Consider the following 25,543-nt stretch of genomic DNA (forward strand, 5'->3'; position numbering starts at 1 on the left):
TAATGAAGGATGTATCAGGACCTCATTGTCCCTACAGTGGAGGAGTCTCAATGGGAGTAGACTATCTGTCTGCCTTCCACCTTCCTCGCCCACCCATGCATTGCCATTTTCTGGCTTCTGCCTTGGTCACCAGACTGGATTCAGATGCACTCTCCTTTTAGTCGTAGCCTATCCCCAGCTACCTGGATCTATGACCTCAGGTCTTTTTTCAATAGAGAGTAGTCTCTTATTCTTGTTTTATTCTTCCCAGGTGACTCAAGGTCAAACCAGAGCTTTACTGCTGAGCTGATAAGCAGTGTTTGAAGGGTGACGTGAAGCCTTAGGGGAAGAGAGTCAGGGAGCAGTGGTGACAGCCTGGTTGAGAATCTGCTAGAGACTTTGGATCTTGCATGGTCCTCACATGCTTTTTATTTATAGCTTTTTTATTTTCAGGTTTTCATTTAAAGCAGAGCAGCCAACAACTTTCTGGAGTTTTCCACAGAATAGCTAAATGGCTTCAGTGACTAATAGTAAATAGTAATAGTGTCTTTGGGTAGTGAAATGAGTCCAAAAGGAATGTGCTTGAATATCTTAAATAACTGGCCAATGTTCAATGTTTGACTAGAGGAATAATGCCCCCTAATAGAAATACCTCTAGCCATTTATCAGTGATGGCTCACTTTAGCGTAACCTATTGTCTATGCAGCCAACCTAGGGTTGGCAAGTAAGTCAGTAAAAGTCTTGAAAGAGGATGGAGTCCTAGCAGAGATATAAGGCAAAGCCAACATCCAGATGGGAAATTCAAGCAGAATTGTCTTTTGTTGCTAAGGTCTAAAGTATTTCATGTAAATCAATGATCTTCAGTGAAATAACCAAAGGATTATGTTTAATCATAAAGCCAGGAAATGAGTACCAATGAAGCCATTTGTTAAGAATGTCTCTCTTCTCAGTTCTGATAGGTACTTGTTCTAGCTTAGTAAATTATGGCTTCTATGCCATGTGCTGAGACCTGGCTAAAATATCCAGTGATCAATGAATATAAGAGAGTCCAGGTTTAGGAATGTTTGACTAACATGGAGGCCTGAGCTCGCTGTTCAACACATTTCAGTCTATTCTCTCTATTATACAGTCACATTCAGATCACTGCAGTGGTTCCATCCTTGTGTCTGTCAGCAGAGCAGCATCTTCTGAAGTTGTTCCTCTGTGTAATGGATAAGTGTCAATTCATTCGATTGGTTCTGGAGTCACATGACAAAGACTTAAGTACTACTGTGTTCTCTGTGTCAAAAGTCTTGAGGAAGGAAACCTTCTGCCATGACACTCCCGTCCATCAGTCATGAGATGATCGCGGTAATTATGCTATTACTGCAATACCTCCTTTTGGATAAGTTTCTCTGCCACAGAGGCAAGCTTTTAGGTGGATGGGTTTCATTGGATTTCCATCAGCATTCGGCGCACTTCTGGTTTGGTGGCAGAATGACCTGAATACGTCTTCAAGGAAGGCGCTGCTCAGGAACTTCGTTCTGTCTCGTGGTTTCCTTCTGGTTTTCATTGCATAGCCCCTGAACTGGCACCTGTCTAAGTGGTCACATATAATTTCTCCCATTTTGCCTTCTGCTAGAAAGTCACAACCATTTTGGTTCCTCATACAGCTCAGCATTAATCTAGCTTTCTCTTTGTAAAATATTTTAGGCTCCAGTTTCTGGGGAGGGGGAGCAGGGGAAAACATAATCAGTCAATTGGTTATTATACTCTCGTAAGTGTGATTTAAAATATCAGGTTTCTTATTTATTTTTTAAATAGAGATTGGGTCTCATCATGTTGCCCAGGCTGGTCTCAAATTCCTGGATTGAAGTGATCCTCCCACCTCAGCCGTTCAAAGTGCTGGAATTACAGATGTGAGCTACCACGCTTGCCTTCTTATTTCTTTAACATGTAAAACTATATCATCTTTTGCTCACTTCCTTTTTATTTTAATATAATTATCATGTATGGTGATTCTTGCCCTCTTTCCTGCATCGAGACAGGAATTACTAGGGAAGAGGCCTAAGTTTTCCTCTTTAGAGCCTGAATCATTCAAAGAAAAAGTCTTCTAAAATGTAAATACTTGGTTACACTTCTCATGCCAACAACAGAATGATTCAGATCATCCCTAAATCCTCTCCAAAGACAAGACAGATGGTAAAGATGTGGGTCTTCAGCCTCAGATACCCAAGGTTAGGGGAACAAGTAGGAATATTAGGGCCCTCCAGTTCAATTGCCTCAGGTTACAAAAAAGAAACCTAAGCCTCTAGAAGTGACTCACCTCTGGCCACCAAGAAAAGAGTCAGACCTGGGAAGAGAGAAAAATAATAAGCCAGGAGCAATGCTAGACATGTTGCACGTGGTCTCATGTGGTCTTAAATCATCCCTCTACTATTATTCCCCAGATTATAAAGGAAACAATGAGGACCAGAGAAAGGCATGGTTTTTTCAGTAAATATTTGTAACAGGAATCTAGTTCTGCCTAAATTTAACATTCTTACTTTCTTTAGAATTCAGAGCAAGATGCTCTATACCAAATTGTAAACCTGTTATATAAGGCACGGGCAGTTATCAAAAAGTAGCTAATTACTACAAGGCAGTAGAAGAAATATAATAGATTTCCACAGGTAGCACCCACCACCGGAAGCCCGTGGAGAAGGCAGCCACTGTGAGATGGATGTCAGGAAAGGACTGGGCATGGGCAAGCCCAGAAGGCTTACTGGGCCCTGCAGAGCAAAAGTGGGGGTGGAGGGTGCAGAGGAATGAAGAGGTCATGCCTGGTGGAGGGAGGAAGGCACAGCGTGTGTCTAGAGGACAGCTTTGCTGTTAGTGTATCTCCTCACTCTAGTGAGGGTAGTGCCGATGACCGGGGACACAATCCAAGGGAGGTGACGGTCTATCAGTAGTCAGCAGCCATCTGTGCTTTCCTGTTTGAAATCCATTGTGCTCTCAGGGAAGAATGGGAACCATGCTTGCCCCTCCAGCCCCTTCCCCAGTCAGCACCTTCTATCAGTTGTACCTGCAAATTTCTCATGAATCTGTTATCTTTCCTCACTCTCCCACATGGCTATTGGTATGAATCAGGGTTCTCCAGAAAAGTAGGGCCAGGATCTCTATATATGTGGAATGCAGATATGAAAGAGAAATAGATTTGAAAGAGAGATTGAGATTTATGATGAAAAATTGCCTCACTGCACTACAGAGTCTGGGAAGACCAATGATTTACAGACCTAGGAAAGTCAGTGCTGGTCTGTGTTTGAAGGCCTGAGTACCAGAAGGTGTAAATCCCAGCCGGAGGGCTGGAGAAGACGAGATGAAATTTCTCGATCAAGCAGGGAGGAAGGAAACAAAAAGGTACAAATTCCTCCTTCCTTTGCATTTTGCTCTGTGCCCTCAGCGGAGTAGATGATACACATCCACAGTGGGGAGCGCACTGTACTTTGCCAAGTCCACCAATTTTAATACTAATCTCATCCAGAAACACACAGGGACACACCCAGAAATAATGTTTAATCCGGGCACCGCATGGCACAGCAGAGCTGACAAAGAAAAGACTGTAGTGGGTCTGTAGAGAAGTGTTGGAAAAAAATATTCATTACAATTGTTAAAGATGATAAGGGGGGCTACTAAATGGGGTTTTATAGTGGGAGCAAAGACTGAGCACAATAAAGAAAAGTGGGGATTTATAGCCACGGAGTAGGGTGGGAGTCAGGGAATGGAAAATTACTTAGAGGTGGGGTACTTCTTTCTAAACTAGCCCAACAGGAGCTTTGTTGAAGGCAGGCAAGTGTGATAATATATCCAAGGAGGTCAGACCAAGGTGGGAGGTTTTGTATTCTGACTCTGCAGAATTCTTGCTAAAACTGGAAAAAAAATGGGCCATGGACAGAGCCCAACGTCACACCTAGTCCAAAGGAGGACTCAGAGGAGCCTGACTAGAGTTAGCTCAAGGAAAGAGTCTTTTGTCAGAAAAAAAAAAGACATAGTTTGGGGAGCCCCAGGGGCAAACATCTACTCCATCTTTGGCCCAGCACTTCTGAACACCTTGATTGTTGGAGAAGGGGCACATATGAGAGTGAAACTATAGGGCACTAAGAACTACCATCTTAGGAACAACAGGAGACGACACTTGGAGGAACCAGTGACTTGTGGCAGTTGCTGCCCTGGGGAGGTCTCATTATCATCTTGAATGGCAGTCACAGTCAGACAGAGGAGTCCACGGTTCAACTGGAGCTTGAGGAGTGTGGTAAGGAAAAGCACTCAGACAGCAAGAATTTCATTCCTTCCTTAAAGAGTGACTTCCTTTTTTGGACAATGAAAGACCCTATAGTTCTTATAAAATATAGGGAGGGAAAAAGGACCCATGGTAGCTCACTGACCTCCTTTCAGTCTCACTTATGAGGTCAAAGCCAGTGGTTTTACCTTGAAGGTTTGATCAATGCACCCTTCCCTGCCAGACATACTTTGTACCAATTACAGTAAATTAGAGTAAGTATATAAAGTGAATTGAATTACTATAGCATGCAAAGGATCAGGTCACATTTATGTGTACAACTAACTTGTGCTTAGCACAATTTTATAATATTTGAAAAATCTTGAATGAATGTTGAAACCTTAAATGGAATTAAACATACAGAGGGACAAAGGGGTTTTGGGGAATGAAGCGCCCTTCTTGGGATTAGGAGGAATGATATTTGAAGAAAGGGATTAAAAGGGATTAGAGGCCACTGACCATTTGCCATGTCTCCTTTGACACAATTCTAAAGTAATGTCTTCTCTCATGGCTTTTCTAAATGGCCAGCGGGAACTTCCTCAAATGCCGTCTTGAGACAGATTCTGGAGACACAAATGGCACTATTGAAAATGGTCAGTCCATGTTGATTTCAAAAGTAGCATTTTTACACGCAGCTCGTTTTTCTTTTTTCGCCTCACTTTGGTGAATGGAGGTGGCACCAATGGCCCTCAATACCGTACGTCATTTCTGCCAGCAGTAAGCTGAGACAGGACTGTCAGAAAAGTGGCACACAGCAGCTGTGTGACAGGAAGCTGAACAGCAAACATTCACGTGCGCCCAGAGAGCTGGGTCAGGTTCTGTGTAGAAGGAATTTCCCATCCACCCACATCTTTTCTCTTCTACTTGCCTTTGGATTTGCCCTTGGAGAATATAGTAGAGGCATGCGCTAAAGACAAAGAAGTTTTAGACAGCTGGAGTGGCTGCATAGGGGCAAGAATGATAGAGGGAAGTGTGAAGGGAATCGGGGGAAGGGAGAGAGAAGCTGGCCTAAGGTGAGTGAGGAAACTGTCCAAGGATAGAAAGCATATCCCAATGCATTTCAAAGTTTTCCTGCTCTCTGTTGAGCTAGGTGTGCATCCCCACTCACAACCTTATCTTAACAGTGACAATCTCTGAAGGTGTTTATTTAAAGCCCTTGCCCTGGCGGACTAATCCAGGAACTCCTTAGATTCTGAGCAACCCTGAATTGTGCGCAAGAAGTTGGGCCAATTAAACAATGAAATGAAGGGAGACTGAGGAAAGAGAGCCAGACCTCTGCTCAAATGTGAGCAAACTGATCAAATAAGGAAAGAATCTCAGGTCCTCTAGTACCCCACTGTCCTGAAGCCACCTTCCATGGCTTTGATCCAGAGAACACTCAGAAGAGGGTTTAGGTGAAGCTAAACTGGGTGTTAGATAACTCCGGGGAAGGGGATACTTTCGCAACCTCCTATGCTTTTGCCTTCTTCATCTTTGTGAACATTCCCACTCCACACAACCTCAGACTTTGAATGCAGCTATTCTCTGGCAGATTTGTTTTTACAAAAATGATACTGACCTTAGGAAAGAAAAAGATAAATAAAAGTTATTACTACTTCCTAGCTTCTCTGCAGAGCATGTGTGATTTGGCTTCTTCCAAAAGACAGCCCTGCCACGATGAGTTGGCCATCATTGGTGATGTTTTTATTCTTGAAAGTGAATTTACCAGAGATCCAAAAATGCAAATTGAAACAACTGTGAGATACCAAGAGCAAGTTGGTGGATTTTTTTTAATGGTGGCACTCAGTGCAGAAGATGGAGGTATCAGAGATGGTGGCTAAAAGCAAAAGCCTCCAAGTTAGATGAACAAGGGTTTGTCTTCCATGATCCCTGCTAACTAGGCACGTGGCTTTTGCTAAGTTGTTTATTCTAAGTCTGGTTTGTGCATCCTTTAAATGAAGAAAATAATCCATTATGGCATTGTTGTGCAGAATTCACAAGATATGTATGTAAGTGCCTATCCTATTGCCTGGCACAGTGGAGTGATATATACTGTGGGTGATTGCTTGATGGATATCAAGGACCTTACCCTTTGACACATTAATTAACTTGTGAGGATCTAGCCTAAAGGGAAGAAAACATCTAAACAACTACAACAAATGATTCATGCAATAATATGCTCATAGCACTGTGATTGATGGATGAATCATTAGAAATGTGCTACTGGTAGAAGTTTGTTTGGGGACTGTTATTCATTTTCAAGAATACGAGACTATCATAAATAAACATGGTTGGGACCTGCAGATGTTTTTCTGGGTAGAGGATTTTGGAATTGAACCATTCCCCTGCTCCAGGACTGAGAACCACACTAAGTATCTAACTCTGCCACCAGGCCACCGCGGTGGAAAGTTAAATTCAGGTAGCCATTCAGGTTAGGGCGTTCCTCTTGTGGGATCTTTACCCTTTTTTGCTATGCAAAGAATAATCTTCTTACTCTTCTTTTGGGTTCGATACACACTTAATATTCCCCGAGACAAGTCTTCTCATCCACTCCTCATCTATGTTATTGAAAATACTTTTACTAAGTTAAATATTTGGCCCATGTCACTGCACTGTTTCTGAGTTTGAAAGAAAACTATTCAGGAAGCAGCAGAGGACTTTCCAGCTCTGCCTCTACTCACCTTTCCAGACTTACCTCCTTTAGGCTACTTGGACCTTCCTGTCCCGCTAACTACTTAGAAATGGCAGGTTCCCTGGAATTCCTTAGGGATGCTGTTTTGCTAATTTCTTCAAGCCTTTGCACAAACAGTGCCCTTGACTGAAAAGGCTAGTCAAGGTACTCCACCCCTTCCCTAATTCCTTCCTTTGTTTTGCTTTCCCTCGCATAACCTTTGCTTGTCCAGTTATTTCTCCTGCCAGGCTCCCGCGGGAGCTGATGTCCACATTGTGAGCTTGGCACATAGTTGACTTGCCACAGGTATTTATATAATGAGTAAATGTAATTACTTGTACACCCCTTAGAAAGTGTGGATGCTTCCATCCCCCTTCTTTCTGGGACTCTCGGATGGCCCTCTTTGCAGATAGCATTGTGATCCTTAACACATGAATGGAAAATAATCTTGTGAGTGTGTCTGAACAAAGCCGACATTTTTTTCTTCTTTAAGATCTTGCCGCTGAATGTGAAATGATCCTGAAATTAAGGTCAGCTCCCAGGTGGTCGTTTATATCAGCTGTCAGATTGCAGAATAAAAAATGGCTTTTATATGTTTGACTTTTATTGTTTTCCAGGGCAATGTCACTTTTTCCTGCTCCGAACCACAGATTGTGCCCATCACATTTGTCAACTCCAGCGGCAGCTATTTGCTGCTGCCCGGCACCCCCCAAATTGATGGGCTCTCAGTGAGTTTCCAGTTTCGAACATGGAACAAGGATGGTCTGCTTCTGTCCACAGAGCTGTCTGAAGGCTCGGGGACCCTGCTGCTGAGCCTGGAGAGTGGAATCCTGAGACTCGTGATTCAGAAAATGACAGAACGTGTAGCTGAAATCCTCACAGGTACTGTCTGCTGACACTCTGGATCAGTTTCTTATTTATCCAAGTTGACAAAGGTTGAGGTCCTGACAAAAACATGCAGAATCCAAATCTCAAGGATGTGGGTTAGCCCAGTATTCACAAATTTACTCCAACTCTGAAGAGGCAGCTTTTTTTTTTTTTTTTTTTAAGATGTAGTCTTGCCATCTTTAAAATGCATGGAGTGCAGTGGCTCAATCTCAGCTCACTGCAGCCTCCGCCTCCTGGATTCAAGTGATTCTCCTGCCTTAGCCTCCAGAGTGGAGCCTCCACACCACCACACCCAGCCAATTTTTTTTTATTTTTAGTAGAGATGGGGTTTCACCATGTTGGCCAGGATGATCTCGATCTCTTGACCTCATGATCTGCTCATGTCGGGCTCCCACAGTGCTGGGATTACAGGCCTGAGCCACTGTGCCTGGCCAGCGTTTTTTTTTTGTTTGTTTTGTTTTGTTTTGTTTTTTCTCTTAGTAGGAAACAAAACAAAAAAGTGAATTTGGAATTAGCTATGTCAACTTTGGTTAAGTGCTTAAATTTCTTAGTCTCTTAGCAGTCTCATTGGAAAGATGGGAATAAGAATTCTTACCTGGGAGTATTTAGCACAATCTAGACCATTTCTAGGACTCTCTGTTAGGTTCTCTACAAACATGGCATGTATCATACAGAATCTTCACCACGCTCACTGAAGGAAGTTACTATTTTTCACTTAATAAGTGAGGAAATCAGAAGTCATGGCAATCACTTGCAAATCTCATGTTCCTATGTGATGGAGCTGGGATTTTATCCTGAATTTGTCTGACTTCCAACTCTATATTCTCCTCTTAAACCACATTAGCATGGAAGTTTAGATAGCCCCTAAATTATATTTCATGTAAAAATCAGTAAATCTAAAACATCATTTAAAATATATACGTGTATACATATATTTTTAATTTTATTTATTTTTTTAAATTTTTATTTATTTATTTATTTATTTATTATACTTTAAGTTCTAGGGTACATGTGCACAATGTGCAGGTTTGTTACATACATATACATGTGCCATGTTGGTGTGCTGCACCCATCAACTCGTCAGCACCCATCAACTCATCATTTACATCAGGTATAACTCCCAATGCCAGCCCTCTCCCTCCCCCCTCCCCATAATAGGCCCTGGTGTGTGATGTTCCCCTTCCCGAGTCCAAGTGATCTCATTGTTCAATTCCCACCTATGAGTGAGAACATGCAGTGTTTGGTTTTCTGTTCTTGCGATAGTTTGCTGAGAATGATGGTTTCCAGCTGCATCCATGTCCCTACAAAGGACATGAACTCATCCTTTTTTATGGCTGCATGGTATTCCATGGTGTGTATGTGCCACATTTTCTTAATCCAGTCTGTCACTGATGGACATTTGGGTTGATTCCAAGTCCTTGCTATTGTGAATAGTGCCGCAATAAACATACAGGTGCATGTGTCCTTATAGCAGCATGATTTATAATCCTTTGGGTATATACCCAGTAATGGGATGACTGGGTCATATGGTATTTCTAGTTCTAGATTCTTGAGGAATCGCCATACTGTTTTCCACAATGGTTGAACCAGTTTACAATCCCACCAACAGTGTAAAAGTGTTCCTATTTCTCCACATCCTCTCCAGCACCTGTTGTTTCCTGACTTTTTAATGATTGCCATTCTAACTGGTGTGAGATGGTGTCTCATTGTGGTTTTGATTTGCATTTCTCTGATGTCCAGTGATGATGAGCATTTTTTCATGTATCTATTGGCTGTATGCATATCTTCTTTTGAGAACTGTCTGTTCATATCCTTTGCCCACTTTTTGATGGGGTTGTTTGTTATTTTCTTGTAAGTATGTTTGAGTTCTTTGTAGGTTCTGGATATTAGCCCTTTGTCAGATGAGTAGATTGCAAAAATTTTCTCCCATTCTGTAGGTTGCCTGTTCACTCTGATGGTAGTTTCTTTCGCTGTGCAGAAGCTCTTTAGTTTAATTAGATCGCATTTGTCAATTTTGGCTTTTGTTGTCGTTGCTTTTGGTGTTTTAGACATGAGGTCTTTGCCCAGGCCTATGTCCTGAATGGTATTACCTAGGTTTTCTTCTAGGGTTTTTATGGTTTTAGGTCTAACATTTAAGTCTCTAATCCATCTTGAATTAATTTTCATATAAGGAGTAAGGAAAGGATCCAGTTTCAGCTTTCTGCTTATGGCTAGCCAATTTTCCTAGCACCATTTATTAAATAGGGAATCCTTTCCCCATTTCTTGTTTTTGTCAGGTTTGTCAAAGATCAGATGGCTGTAGATGTGTGGTATTATTTCTGAGGGCTCTGTTCTGTTCCATTGGTCTGTATGTCTGTTTTGGTACCAGTACCATGCTGTTTTGGTTACTGTAGCCTTGTAGTATAGTTTGAAGTCAGGTAGCATGATGCCTCCAGCTTTGTTCTTTTGACTTAGGATTGTCTTGGCAATGCGGGCTCTCTTTTGGTTCCATATGAACTTCAAAGCAGTTTTTTCCAATTCTGTGAAGAAAGTCATTGGTAGCTTGATGGGAATGGCATTGAATCTATAAATTACCTTGGGCAGTATGGCCATTTTCACGATATTGATTCTTCCTATCCATGAGCATGGTATGTTCTTCCATTTGTTTGTGTCCTCTTTTATTTCACTGAGCAGTGGTTTGTAGTTCTCCCTGAAGAGGTCCTTTACATCCCTTGTAAGTTGGATTCCTAGGTATTTTATTCTCTTTGAAGCAATTGTGAATGGAATTTCATTCCTGATTTGGCTCTCTGTTTGTCTGTTACTGGTGTATAAGAATGCTTGTGATTTTTGCATGTTAATTTTGTATCCTGAGACTTTGCTGAAGTTGTTTATCAGCTTAAGGAGATTTTGGGCTGAGACAATGGGGTTTTCTAAATATACAATCATGTCATCTGCAAACAGGGACCATTTGACTTCTTCTTTTCCTAACTGAATACTCTTTATTTCTTTAAATATATTAAGTAAATGCAAGTACATATGGCACCAGGGAATGGGAACACTTTTAAATGGTCCTCAAATGGCCAAAGTTTGGGAAGCACTGTTTCATTGCCATGTACTACAGATCTTACTGTCTAGCAATATGCAGCAGGTCTAGGAACAAATTGTATTTTTCGATACCCTGGCTCCTCCAGCTGCTGTTTCTTCAACATGGAACAGTGGAAGTCTCTCCCTCATTCTCTGTTATGTTACCAATATCTGATGTTCTTCAAGCAGCGGTGTATTTACAAAGGTGACAAATACTCATTGAGGTCAAATCTCACATGCCAAGGATTGAGCAGGGATTGGGCTGCAGCTGCTGATAGATGAAGTTCTTTCAGAAGGATGAAGTTCTTTCAGAAGTCTCCCTGAATAAACAGTCTGAATAAAAATCTCCCTCTGCTTTTCACCGCAGGTCAACATCCATCATGGATTATACTACAATTTAATTTAGATGCCTTTCTCTCAACTGGACTGCATGGATTTTTTATCCAAGTAGTTTAGCAAAAATTGAGTTAAATTGTAAAGGATATGACTTAATAGTTGTCGACCGAAAAGGAAGAAGCCAAGGCAATATTAATATAAATAGATAGTTTATTTGGGCCAAGCTTGAGTATTGCAACCTGGGAATATAGATTCAAGTTGCCCTGAATGTATGCTCTGATTAGCTACAGTTAGAAGCAGATTTTTAAAGACGAAAAAGAGGTAGTTTCTGTATTGTTTATCAGAAATGTACATTAAAATCATACCGGCTAAGGATTTCCTGTGCATTGTTCTTTGTATCACAGATTCCAGGAGCAAGAAGATAATGGGTGAGGCAGGTAGTCAGGAAAAAAATAACTTTAAACAATTGCCTGGAGCATGGGTGCCTTGAGCTCAGGGGAAGGGTGTGTGACTGAAGTTTCATACTCATGTCTCTCTGGGCCCAATATACTTTGCATCATTCGCATATTTCAGACTGCTCTGAGCTGTTTTTCTTTTCTCATAGTTATGGTCATGTCAGACCGTGGGAGACATTCAAATGTCCATAGGCGAACAAAATGGCCCACTGAACCCCTGAGCATAGCAGAAAGGCCTGAGTCTGGAAGTCAGGCAGTCAAGTTTAAAAGTATTAATTCATTTTCTCCTTCCTTTCCTGTGGCCCTGGATAAACTTTGTCTCATATGTAAACTGAAGTGTATTAGTGATCTATAGCTGCATATCAAGTGACAGCAATATTTAATGGTTGAAAACATTATTTATTGTGTCTTAGTTTCTGTGGATCAGAAATCCAGGGACAACTTGGCTGGGTGACTGGCTCAGAGTCTCCCATAAGGTCATAGTTGAATTGCCAATGGGGACTGCAGCCATGGCAAGGTTCAGTGGAGGAAGATCTGCTTCCAAACTCATGTGCTCAGGCAGGCTTCAGAAAATCCACTTCCACATGTAGGGAAGTTTATATTTTTCCCCTCAAGTTATTTAAAAATAACTTGAATCTATATAAGAAATGAATAATGGACAACTTAACAGGAAAAAAATGCATACACATTTTATTACATGCACACATGTGTACAGGAGTCACAAAGACATACAAAATATAAAAGCCCAAAGAAATGGCAGATGGTTGATGCCTTTATACCACCTTGAGATTACAGAAAGAACTGGGGTTTAGAGCATGGCCAAAATCATGTTATGGGTCAGACACGGTGGCTCACGCCTGTAATCCTACCACTTCAAGAGGCCAAGGAGTCCAGATCTCTTGAGCCCAGAAGTTCAAAACCAGCCTGAGTAACATGGCAAAACCCCATCTCTACAAAAAACTGAAAATTAGCTGGGCATGTGGGTGCCTGCCTGTAGTACCAGCTACTTGGCAGGCTGAGGTAGGAGGATCAGCTGAGCCCAGGGAGGCCAAAGCTGCAGTGAGGCGTGATCGTGCCACTGCACTCCAGCTTGGGTGACAAAATGAGATCCCATCTCAAAAACACAAAACAATGACAAAAACAGCAACAAAACACAGGTGAGATAGTAAATCAGGTTATGATGGCATGACAGGTAATTGAGGGGAGAGAAGAGGAGGTTCTGTTTACCGAGGAGGTTCTGTTTACCAAGGTGGTCTTAAAATGTAGGTGAAGCCATACAGGTATCAGCCCTTAGAGAGAATAAATGACAAATGTTTCTTCCAGACTCTTAAATGTTTACACTCTCAGTCCTCAATCCAAACAAGGGAGAACCTCACAGAAAGCCTTGTTGTATCAATGCAAGTTTTCTCTACAGATGCAAGTACCCCATGAAAGACAGCTTTGCAGGGCTGCTTCTTTCGGAACAGCCCTCTCAAAATATGTGAAAGACGTATATTTTGGGGTGAAATATTTTGGTTTCTTTTACCAACTTTTCCTCATGACCCTCTCCAGAAGGCTACCAAGGGTGAGTGAGAAAAACCACCCAAGACAGAAGCCACAGTCTTTTTATAATCTAATATAGAAAATGGCATCTCCTCACTTCTGTCATATTCTATTCCTTAGAAGCAGGTAAATATGCCCAGCTTATGTCCAAATGGAGGGGATGACACCAGGGCTTGGGTATTAACAGGCACAGATTATCCAGGATCATCTTAGAGATTGCCTATTACAAGAGATTTTAAAAAAATTATACTTTATAAGTTGGTGCTGGCAATTAAATGAGGTAGTATATATGTCAAATACTGCACAAAGTGTTGAGTAGCTATTTAACACATTTTTCTTCTTTCTGTGCTGACTCAAGAGATATAGCTAGAAGGGGCCTCATGCTACAGAGTCATAAAAGTTAAGAATGAATTTGTGCAGTCAGAGGATTTTTATAAAATTTATTAGATTTCTAGTAATGGAGGTGAGGTAATCACTTAGAATTACAATATTTTTCATGTTCTGAATTATAAAAGTTAAACCTCAATCCTCCTTATTTGAAAAAGAAAAATGTGAGCTGATACTGAGCTGTTTCTCTTGAATCGGTGAGATGTTTTTGAATACAGAGACTTGTAGGCCTCAGGTCAAAAATGAAATTTTAATACAAGGAAGGCCCTGGCAGCACATTGCTCTTAAAAATCCAGGTGCTGTCTGTATTATTAAACGCATGTCAGTCATTAAAATGCATTTATGACCGAAAGAGAATCTTGTAAGAGCTGCCACCTTACCCAACTGCAGAAAGGGAACAAATCATCAGTTATTTCAGACCCACCTCTCAGAAACTGATATAAGCAAAAAGAAGTTTTTAAAATGCGCAGCCAGAGTTCTCAAAAACTCTTCTCTCCTAAGGAGAATTTCTATGTTTTTAGAAAATTTGAATTTGATGGTTTTTAGAAATGGATCAAGATTTTGTGTATTCTTCTATTTTCCCATCTGAGAGGAGGAAGAACAAACAAATAATCAAACAAAAACAGTTTTCTCTTCCCTTACATTTCTGAGGAAACTTGTTTTCAAAGTACTTGAGCTTACATTTGCTTTATAAGAGATGAAAATCTCATATGAACGATGAAAAAATAATGACAATCGTTCCAATAATTTTTGAGAGTCAACAGGGCTATACTTGACACTTGGTATGTCCCAAATGGGTCAGAGAATGCAGATAATCAAAGGTTTATTTGAGACTAGTTCTAACATCCTAGATCTAAAAGAGAAGGTAATTCCTTTGGAAATGGCAGTCCAATGATGCCTCACACCTTCTACCCTGTTCCCAGAGCTTTGTACAGTGTGCTCGGCTTTTTAGGAAGGAAGTAGTTCTGATTTAGGGATTTTTGCATTGAAGATCAAGGAGAGACTTGCAAAGTAAATGCATCCTCAAAATAGAAGACATCTGAATTTAGTTATTGTAGAGATGAAGTTTCAGGAAGATGAAGGACAACAGTGGAATCTCTTTCTTGTATTTTTCTTTATTTTCTATTTTTGTCATCTCCTTTTTTTTGCAAGCCTGATATATGTGGGTATGAGGAAAGTTAGAAGACCTCTTTTCACTGTAAGGGATGTGAAAGTAGAACCAGCAGCCATTGAAGATCTTCTGCCAGTTAGGCACTGTGCTAGGGGCTCGTCATACAAAACTGTAGAAAAACTTTAAAACTTTATAAGGCAGTTAGTATACCAACACACATAGAAAGAAACTGAGAATATGAATTTAAGTTAAAGTAGCCAAAGTGATGTTCAACCTCAGCTTTTTCCTTAGAATTCCCAAGTTCATGGTCTTTACACAGTATCCTGCTGCTCTCCATATTCATTGTTCATACTGTCCGTTGCTTAAATAACTCAAATTATAAAGAAACTCTGCTTTACATCTGTAGATAATCTACAAAAGGTTCTTAAGGAAAGTGGCTATTTAGGTCTAAAGCTGTGTCTTCAAAAACAATTTACTTGGTGGTCTTATTCTTGTATTACTTGGGATTCACACTAGATTGAAAGTCTGTTGTCTTTATAAAAGTCTGTGTATTTTAGCTAAAATTAACTGTATAATATTATTAAGTAAATAATATGGGAGGCTGAGGCAGGTGGATTGCTTGAGGTCAGGAGACCAGCCTCACCAACGTGGTGAAACCCGTCTGTACTAAAAATACAAAAATTAGTTGAGCATGGTGGCACATGCCTGTAATCCCAGCTGCTTGCTACTCGAGAGGTTGAGGCCGGAGAATCGCTTGAACCTTGGAGGTGGAGATTGCAGTGAGCCAAGATCCTGCTACTGCACTCCAGCCTAGGTGACAGAGTGAGACTCCATCTAAAAAACAAACAAAATACTAAATTTTATATATATCCATATATCAACGCACACACGCAAATATTCATTGGCCACTGCACTCCAGCCTAGGTGACAGAGCAAGACTCCATCAAAAAAACAAACAAAAAAGCAAATTATGTGTGTGTGTGTGTGTGTGTGTATCCATATATATATCTCATATATATCTCCATATATATATCCCATATATATATCTCCATATATATCCCATATATATATCTCCATGTATATATCCCATATATATATCTCCATGTATATATCCCATATATATATCCACGTATATATCCCATATATATATCCATGTATATATCCCATATATATATCCATGTATATATCCCATATATATATCCATGTATATATCCCATATATATATCCATGTATATTCCATATATATCCATGTATATCCCATATATATATCCACATGTATATCCCATATATATCCATATGTATATCCCATATATATATCCATATATATATCCATGTATCAACACACACACAAACCAACATTCATTGCGAAAATAGGTAATACTTTCTTCAGACTTTTTTTTGGTGCTCAGTACTGATTCCTTAAAAGCATTATCATTGAAGGATGAAGGCTGCCAAGTGACATGAGGTCTACCTCAGTAAGGGCCTATCTACTTCTAAGGACATTGCCCTGCTTTGTGCAGGCTTTCCCATTCTAATTTCCCCTGTGCCCCATCAATCAAGATTAGATCTCTCAGAATTCAAACTGAAAGATCTGATCCATGTGGAAAGTCATGAGCTTCACTGGAGCAGAGAACACCTTCTAGCAGTCTTGCTGGACTGTGAACCTTACCACAAAATCCATTTAGGCAATTCTCCAATGAATGATCAACTACCTGCATAACCTAATTTATATATTTTAAGCTCCCGGTTTTTTTATACTTTTCATAAGGTATCAGGTGCCATGGGGACTTCTCACATGGTCATGTGGTCATGAGGCTCTCTCAAACTCCACACCCTTTCATTGAGCAATAGATGTCACACTCTATTTTTTAATGAAGGATGTGGCTGCCGTTTTAAAGGCTTTTATGGAGATGCTTAGAATGGAGTTTAGTATTTTTCAAAACAACCTGAATTACTAAGAAAATAGGACATTTTATAAAGGTGAAGGAGACCACCTGGTTTGTTTTCTTAGGAGGAATAGGGCAGAATGTTTTGAATGTCATGTGAAATGGTAAGCAATCTTAAGAGAAAACTGGCACCACTCTAATTATTTGAAAGGGATTTGACATTTCAATGTTATTTTAATTTTTCTGATGGGAAAATACAAGGCAAGGAAAATCGAAAGAAACAGGCATGGAGTTTTAGCTTACGTTTTTGTTGGTTTGTTTGTTTTCGTTTTTTGTAGTGCTTCTCAAAATGTCAGACATTCTGGGCAAAGAGCTTGAACTCAGTCTTTAGTGGTTGTGCTCCAGCCTGCCTGTGCTCTAATCAGATGTAGGACAGGAGTAAGTCTTGCTCTGTTAGCCTCACTGTCCTCATTTGCTGAAGGAGAGGATCAGTCTAGAATCATGGATGCTCCCTCCAGCACTATTCATGATTTCTTGAAGGAAAACAGTAGGTCAACCCCACCCTTTATTGTCTTCGAAGAAATCATCAACCCAAGGCTCTTCTTTTGAAACTGGCGTAAGTGGTCCTGATTGATTGGGAGTACCTAGGGCTAAGCCCCTTGCCAGAGGTCATGCTTCCCAACTCCCAAAACTCCGGTGCACTTTGTGGAGTCAGAAAAGTAGACGTAGCCTCTTTTTGATACCATGGATTTTGTGGATGAGTTGCTTGCCTGGTCTTAAAAAGGTTATGCTATGACTCTTCACAACCTGTTGAGAATTAGGAGACAAATATCCAAACCCGAATGGGGTTTTTTTTGCAACCTTCCTTAAATCACAGTAGACTACTCTGTGTGTGTGTGTGTGTGTGTGTGTGTGTGTGTGTATGTGTTTGCCTATGTTGGTAGGAGGGTTAACAAAATATGTTAGGCCTTCAAACTATGTTAGTAGAGGAGCAATATTAGTTGTAGGTACTGAAGCTATTTCCTGCAGAGAGAAATCCAGGCAGAGACACAGCAAGGGTCTTTGGCTATGGAACTGGCTTTCTTACAGCTAACGGTTGGTATATGTGAACATCTCTTCAGAAGGCAAAGCAAGCAGCAGTGAGGCAGGCAGAGAGCCCACTTCGGATTCCATTAAAGCATCTTCTCCCCAGAGCTTCCCAGATGCGCAATGTACTGCGTTGATGTCACCAGAGGCATCAAACTCAGACTGGGATTTTCAGGATTAAGGAGTGAGTCTACATTTTAAAGACATGGTTTTGGCACAATCAAATTAAATCCAGAAGGGCAGGGGGGAGAATCCAAACTAAGAGATCTGACCCTGGCAGCTGGCACCACTTGCTCGTTATTAACTGAAAAAGCAAAGGTGAAAGCTGATCACCTGGGACAGACAAAATCTTTGGACAAAAGGCAACATGGCCAGCAAAGAGCCAGAAATCAAGAAAATACCATGAAGTAGTGTCTATAGTCAAGTCAAATGGCTTATTGAAAATGCCATCCCAGCTCATTCCATTTAATTCCTAGGAGCAAGCAATAGTGTTTATCATATTTCCTCAACCACCTTATAATGTTTCACTCTTTTGATAGTTCCTTGAACAGTACTAGTTAGAGAGAAGGTGTTCCAAACAAAACAAAACAAAACAAACAAAACAAACACCAAAAAAACCCGTAAAAAACATTTAAGCCATCCTTTCTATCAGTTAATTTTCTATAGCCAGTAGACTTCTGTGACTTGCTTATTCTTTCTGTAGCTCAAAATATGATGACATTCTCGGATCAACAGCCATAATGAATGTTTATTTGATGATTATTGAGCACTGACTACATTTACATTAAATAAAATGTGTCATCCTGTAGCTATGGTCAACATGACCCCGTTAGCTTTCAGAATTTAATCTCAATTGATATTTTCTCAAGAAACTTTTTCAAAGCAGGCCAGGTTCCTTGTTTCTTTGTTTTTGTTTTTTTTTCTTTGTAACGTTTGCCCTAAGTATTTACATGTATGTATTCATCTGCTCAGGCTGCTATAAGAAAATATCACGGACTAAATGTCTTAAACAACAGAAATATATTTTCTCACAGTTTTGGAGGCTACAAATCCAGGATCCAGATGTTGGCAGGATTGATTTCTTCTGAGGGCCTCTGTTTGCTGGCAGATGGTTGTCTTTTTTCTGTCTTCACATGGTCTTTTCTCTGTACATGTCTGTATTCAAATACCTTCTGCTCATAAGGACACCAAACATATGGAAACTTACCATCATTACCTTTTTAAAGATCCTGTCTCCAAATACAATTGTGTTTTCAGGTACTAGGTGTTGGGACTTTAACATATGCATTTTGCAGGGACACATTCACCTCATGCAATGTATATTAATGTGTCTATTTAATTGTTGTCCAATGTGACTTCTCATTACTAGAATGTAAGCAACCATGGAAACAAGTACATTATTTGCCCAAGCCTTGGTCCAACACCTTGCTTACCACACGTCTTCCATAACTATTTGCTACACGCATGAATAAACTAGTGGAGTTGACCTCTAAAACATTTCCGAAAGATAGAATTTTAACAAGGAAAGAAGAGTTGGTAGTGATTTTTAACAAACATTCCTGTTACAACAATTATATTCTGCATAAAGTGTCAAACCCAAGAAAGAGCTATACTCAGGGGAGTACTAATTAGATAAAGGGCAAGGGAGCTCCCAGGGGTAGGGAGACGGCCTGGAGAGTTGCATTGTGCAGGATGGAAGTACTGTGTGGAATGTTGGCAGCTGGGTGGTTATAGGCTATAGCCCTGCAATTAACAGAGCTGCTCCCCAAATATTGTCCTTTCTCATATAAGCCATTTGTAGCTAGCCACCACCTGCACATCAAGTAAACATGACGAGGCCGCAAGCTTCATCCTCTGCTTCAATTAAGTTGTCATTAATGCCTCAGTATTTGAGCTAAGATAATGTTAATGAGAAAATCCCATTAGCAAGGGCAAAAACATGGATAGCCACACGGCTATGATTGTCACAACAAGCTGTCTGGTTGAGCACAGAGTTCGAGTTTCAGAAGATAATAACATGATGAAGCATTTCGTGTTATGGAAAACTGAGCAATGCAATTGCCTGAACTTTAAGATACCAAGCAAAGGTTGGAAATGTTTACCAAAGTAGTGATTTCTTGGGCATCTTCAGCTTTTTAAGTTTTGATTAATGACAATGGAAACATTGTATTTCTTAACTCACTGTTTTTTCTCTTATCTCTCACTCAAAAGGGAATTGCAGGAGCTAGATTTTTTTTTTATCATAGCAGATTAATCTTGTCAAACCTGCTATCACTTCCCTTTGTCTTTTATAATTTTTACTTTGACAATTCTCTCATATAACTTAGGTTCCTCCCATTGGCTTTAGGAAACTTTTGGAGTATCTACTCTGCACTGAGTACTGTGGTTGAACCTGGGAGGGGGGCACTGCCCACCAGGAGCTCATAGGCATGGTTGGAAGAGACAGTAAAGAGGCATTAATGAATAATGCACAGGGAAGCACAGGGAAGAGACAACAGGACAGGGGAGAAAGGGAAGGCTTTCTAGAGGTGGAGATGTCACAGCTTGGTTCTGAAGAATAAATAGAATTTGGCCACATAAGGAGGGAAGGATCGGATGCTCTAATAAGAGATGAGAAATAGAACAAGAACTGGAGGTGTAAGACTATAGAAGCTTAGATGCCTGGGGCCCAGAGGGCAAAAGATGAAGCAGCGTTTTGGTCAGGGACCCCAGAGTTTGTGCTGTATCTTGGAGAGAATAAGGAAATAACTCTATTGAGTTTAGCTTAATGTTTAGCATCTGGATGTTTGATCTCAGCATTCAAGTCTGCTAAGGAAACCACACCTTCACCATCAACCACAAATGTATTGTGACTTCCTAACAGACCCTAACGGATGGCAAAACAAGATGTTTTCCCCTTATGCAGCAATCAAGGGTTTTCAGGATCCAGGTTACCTTGAAATATGAGCCAGGCATTAATGACTAGGAAAGGTTTAACCGTGATTTATGGCCAATGCTCACGAGAGGGCCTGCTGCTGACACTTGGCAGTGGAGATTCAGTTGGTCTGATGCTCAATCCATCAATTAGCATTTGGAGAGGGCAGAATGCTGCTCTGCTGATACTGGAGCTGGTGGGGGGGTCCCAAAACATGACTAAGACTCTGACCCCCAGGTACCTGTCATCCCACTGGGAAGTGGAAACTTACATGGACGGATTGTTAATTAATACCACAAGGTGGTAAATATTATGAACTAAATAAATAGATCCGACTGCAGATGCTACAGGAATTTAGAAAGAGAATTCACCACGCACTAGTCTAGTCAAGGAAAGCCTGCTTCATTCATTTCCGGATTTATTAACTTATTCATGTATTCAATCAATCAATCATTCAGCACATTTTATATGCCCTGCACTGTGGTAGGTGGCTGTGATAGAAAGTAATAAAACGTATGTTCTCTGTCTGTACAGTTTAGGAAAGAATTTGCTGACACAAAAACTTGGCCTTGGAAGATTGGGGGATGGATTTTGAAAGGAGGAAATCGTAAGGATAGCATATAGGTGGAGCAGCGGCTGGGTGTGGAAGCCCCAGTTCACTAACTATGTTTACTTAGAGCATAATGAACACATGATCTAGCTGAGTAGAGAATTCTTGTAAGGATTTTGGAAAATAGCCTGAAAGGACAGAGGGAGACTTGGTTACAGAAACAATAGACTGTCCAGTGTGATTTTCATTCTCTGAGCTCCATGACCCAGTGGCGGAGTATTTGCTGTGAGGTCGATGATAACCTTGCAGTTTAGATAGTTGGATCTAGCAAGGTGTCCTCTATCAGAAAGAGACAGAGGACTGGGAAAAGAAGGGCATCATTAAAGAAATTCCCAGCTTCAGGGATAAGGAGTAGAACAAAAGTAGGACAGGGAATTTGAAGGCATATGTGAATTCAATCTATCATATGTAGGAAAAAGTTAAGAGAATTTGATAATTGATGGATAAACAGTGTGCCAGGAAAACATAACTCAGGCTCTAAATTGTAGCATAATGGTACTAGTAACAGTAATATACTCTTCTACTATGTAACTGACATTTTTAGACTTCCTTATTCAATTATTCATATATTGCCCACTTTATTCTCACAAAAGTTGACTGTGAGATAGTCAGCAAAAGTTGACAGCTACCTTCGAATTGTTAAATAACAGCATGTGTGAGAGGACATAGAAAGACTGTTGAATCGAGTTTTCTGGGGATGATAAAGCCTAGAAACTTTCAAGTCAAGCCAATCAATTTGTTTCTGTTTTACAGATGATGTAATAGGTTTAGAGAAATTAAGAAATCTCTCTAAATTTCTGGAAATTGTAAGCGGCAGGCACTTGAGCAAGGAATAGCAGGTGAATAAAACTATCAAGGAAATCTGTAACAAGTTATCTCCAGGGTTGGAAACAGTCTTTGGGGACTATGATTTGGCCTGGGCTACCTTTTTGCTCTTGTGTGTGGCTGTAATGGCCTAGGGTAGTCACGGCTGACACTTACAGGCCCTAAACAGTCACTTGGTTACAAAGGTTCATTGACACCTTGCAACATTAATTGTGATCTTGCTTTTCATTTTGTCTTTGAAACATAAAAAAGATGTTAAAATATGGTGACCATTGAAATGCAAAGATCTGTTAGAAATTTTATGGAGGAATTGGTGGGGTTAGAGAGACAGAGAGAGAGAGGTACAATTGAGAGCCAGAGTAGAAGAGTATGTCAAGGCTCTGCAACCTCAAAAATATTTTTTTAACTCAACGGCTCTGAGCCAAGGGAAGATTTCCATTCCCACCAAACTCACCTTTTAGCCCACCTGTCCCCCAAATGGTGAAAAAATGTGCTGTTGGTGACGGGGATTTGTGGTGTTGGTGATGGGATTGTGTTGTTGGTAATGGAAGGTTGTGGCATTGATGATGGAAGGTTTTGGTATTGGTGATGGAGTGTTGTGGTATTGGTGATGGAATGTTGTGGTGTTGGTGGTGGAGGGTTGTGGTGTTGGTGATGGAGGTTGTGGTATTGTTGATGGGAGATTGATGTTGGTGATGAGGTGTTGTGGTGGTGATGAGGGTTGTGGTGTTGGTGATGGAGGGTTGTGGTGGTGATAGAGGGTTGTGGTGTTGATGATGGAGGGTTGTGGTGTTGATGATGGAGGGTTGTAGTGTTGGTGATGGAGGATTATGATGTTGGTAAAGAGGGGTTGTGGTGTTGGTGATGGGAGGTTGTGGTGTTGGTAATGGAAGCTTGTGCTGTTGCTCATGGGAGGTTGTGGTGTTGGTAATGGAGAGTTGTGGTTTTGATGATCGTTCTTTGTGGTGTTGGTGATGGAGGGCTGTGGTGTTGATGATGGAGGGTTGTAGTGTTGGTGATGGAGAGTTGTGATGTTGGTGAAGGAGAGTTGGGTGGTGATGGGGGTTGTGGTGTTGGTGATGGAGGGTTGTGGTGTTGGTGATGGGGGCTTGTGGTGTTAGTGATGGAGGGTTGTGGTGTTGGTGAAGAGGGGTTGTGGTGTTGATGATGGAGGGTTGTAGTGTTGGTGATAGAGGGTTGTGGTATTGGTGAAGAGAGGTTGTGGTGTTGGTGATGGAGGGTGGTGATGTTGGTAATGGAAGGTTGTGGTGTGATGATGGAGGGTTGTGATGGTGATGGGGGATTGTTATTACCATCTAGTGAGCAGGAGTGCTGCTGCACATCCAACACAACAGGCATACCACAAGACACCTACTCACGCCTGTAATTCTAGCACTTTGGGAGCCTGAGGCAGGTGGATCACTTGAGGTCAGGAGTTCAAGACCAGCCTGGCCAACATGATGAAACCCCGTCTCTACTAAAAATACAAAAAAATTACCCGGGCATGGTGTTAGGTGCCTGTAATCCCAGCTACTCAGGAGGCTGAGCCAGGAGAATCGCTTGAACCTGGGAGGCTGAAGTTGCAGTGAGCCGAGATCAGCCACTATACTCCAGTCTGGGCAGCAGAGTGAGACTCTGTCTCAAAAAAAAAAAAAAAAAAAAATACTGATTTGTGCTACATGGATGAATCTTAGAAACATAATGCTAAGAAAAAAATACCAGTCAGAAAATAGAGCATAATGTATAATTTTATTTATATCAAGTGCCCAGAATAGGCAAATCCATAGAGTCCCAAAGGTAGATTAGTGGTGGTTGACCAGGGCTGGAGGTGCAGGGATAAGGGGATTGGGGGACAGTATATCAAGGTTACAGAGTATATTTAGGGGATGATGACATGTTTTAAAAATTGATTGTAGTGATTGTATAACTGAATCTATTAAAAACCACTGGGTTTCACACTTTAGATGACATATATGGTATGTGAATTTTACCTCAATAAATCTGTTACCAAAAAAAATAAAATAAAAATAAAAGCAAAGTAGAATTCAGTAGCAGAACATAAAACTTTGCAGAGCTTTTTGGTCATCAAAGAGATGGCAGGAGCAGGGCAGGGCTGGCTGGAGTTGCCAGCATGATGAGCAAAAGGAGCTCAGCCCCAGTACCCACACTTCCCTTTGAACGCTGGCTCTGCCTCTTAGCAGCCATGGGGCCCTGGGCAGCCTCTCCACTTTTCTCTGTTACATCTATTACATGAGGGCAATCAACTTGACCTCCAGGACTATTGTAAGAATTAGGAATTATATTATTTAAAGTGCCTGGCACATTGTAGGCATTTGTTACTGGTAGTGTGATATATTATTAGCTATTTTTACAATTGGGGTATTTCAAAGGTTCATTTGCAAGTTCAGTAGCAAGGATGAAAACTGTCATTCTTTTTTTCTCTATGGAGAAAATCTTCCAAGTCTTTATTTGATTCCTAGGAAAGCACAGGGCAGCCTATTTAACTCTCTCTCTCTATAAGGAACCCTTTATACTGATGCCCTAGGCTGAATTCCAGAGCCTAAGAGAAGCCATGAGAACAAAAGTGAAGAGGACAAAAAAGTTTTCTGTCTTTTATTTCAGTTTAAACAGTTTGTCAGGTTTTTTAAGATTATAAAAAATGTACATTAAAAAACATTGAAAATTCCGGTATAACATAAAAGCAAAAAAAAACAAAAATAATCTGTGATTCTGTCAGTCTACATTATTGCAGTGTTTTTCTTGGTGTTAGTTTTTAACAAAATGGGAATCATGCAGCACGTACTATTTATTAAGAACTTCTCTCTTATCAAGATATCAGTAACATTCTTGGACATTGTGATGTTTATTGACTACGTTATATACCATATTAGGAATAAACCATGTTTGCTTTACCTAGCCTGCTACTATTGGAAATAGGGGTAGCAGTGAATTTTTGCTATTGTAAACAATGGTGTCATGAACTATCTTCACCATAAATCTTGGCTACAGCTCTGTTACTATTTTAGAAATAATTCTTCAGAATAAAATTAACAGGAAATGAGGTATGACATTCTTGGGATTTTTGATGCTTACTGGTGTATTGTCTCCCAGAAAGAATGTGCAAATTTAGGTGGCTGAAAACAACATATAAAATTGACTATTTCCCTCTATTCTCATTGAGATTGAGTATAATCAGTTTTTATCCTTTATTAGTCTGGGAGATGGCAAATAATACCCGACCTGTCTTTAAAGTTCAGAAATTGTATGTTTGTCCTCATCTGTTTCTGGAACCCAAATCCCATCTTTTAGGCCTCAGTTCCTAAATCATGGGGGTGCTTAGTGCCCCATATTGGCCCTCAATATCCTGCTCTTCTCCCCTAAGAGCATTTCTTTTCCCCCCATCAAGACACTCTTGGCCTAAAAGGTGTTGCTTTCCTGTTCTCCTCATTGGACATGTCTATTCTTTCAAAGCTATTTATCTCAAGGAGGTTTGGGAAAAAAGCAGTCGGATAAG

At 40.6% G+C, this 25,543-nt stretch overlaps 1 protein-coding gene across 1 annotated transcript in view; it reads left to right on the plus strand.

The window, feature by feature from the left end:
• Nucleotides 1–25,543, plus strand: part of CNTNAP5 (contactin associated protein family member 5) — an 862,050-nt gene that overhangs the window by 446,195 nt on the left and 390,312 nt on the right. Inside the window, exon 8 of the mRNA XM_050752523.1 lies at nucleotides 7,544–7,808. Within this exon, the coding sequence (XP_050608480.1) occupies nucleotides 7,544–7,808 (265 nt within the window). The remainder of the gene's footprint in view (nucleotides 1–7,543; nucleotides 7,809–25,543) is intronic.

The sequence above is a fragment of the Macaca thibetana genome, chromosome 12 (genome assembly GCF_024542745.1).
Source record: "Macaca thibetana thibetana isolate TM-01 chromosome 12, ASM2454274v1, whole genome shotgun sequence".
Lineage (NCBI taxonomy): Eukaryota > Metazoa > Chordata > Mammalia > Primates > Cercopithecidae > Macaca > Macaca thibetana.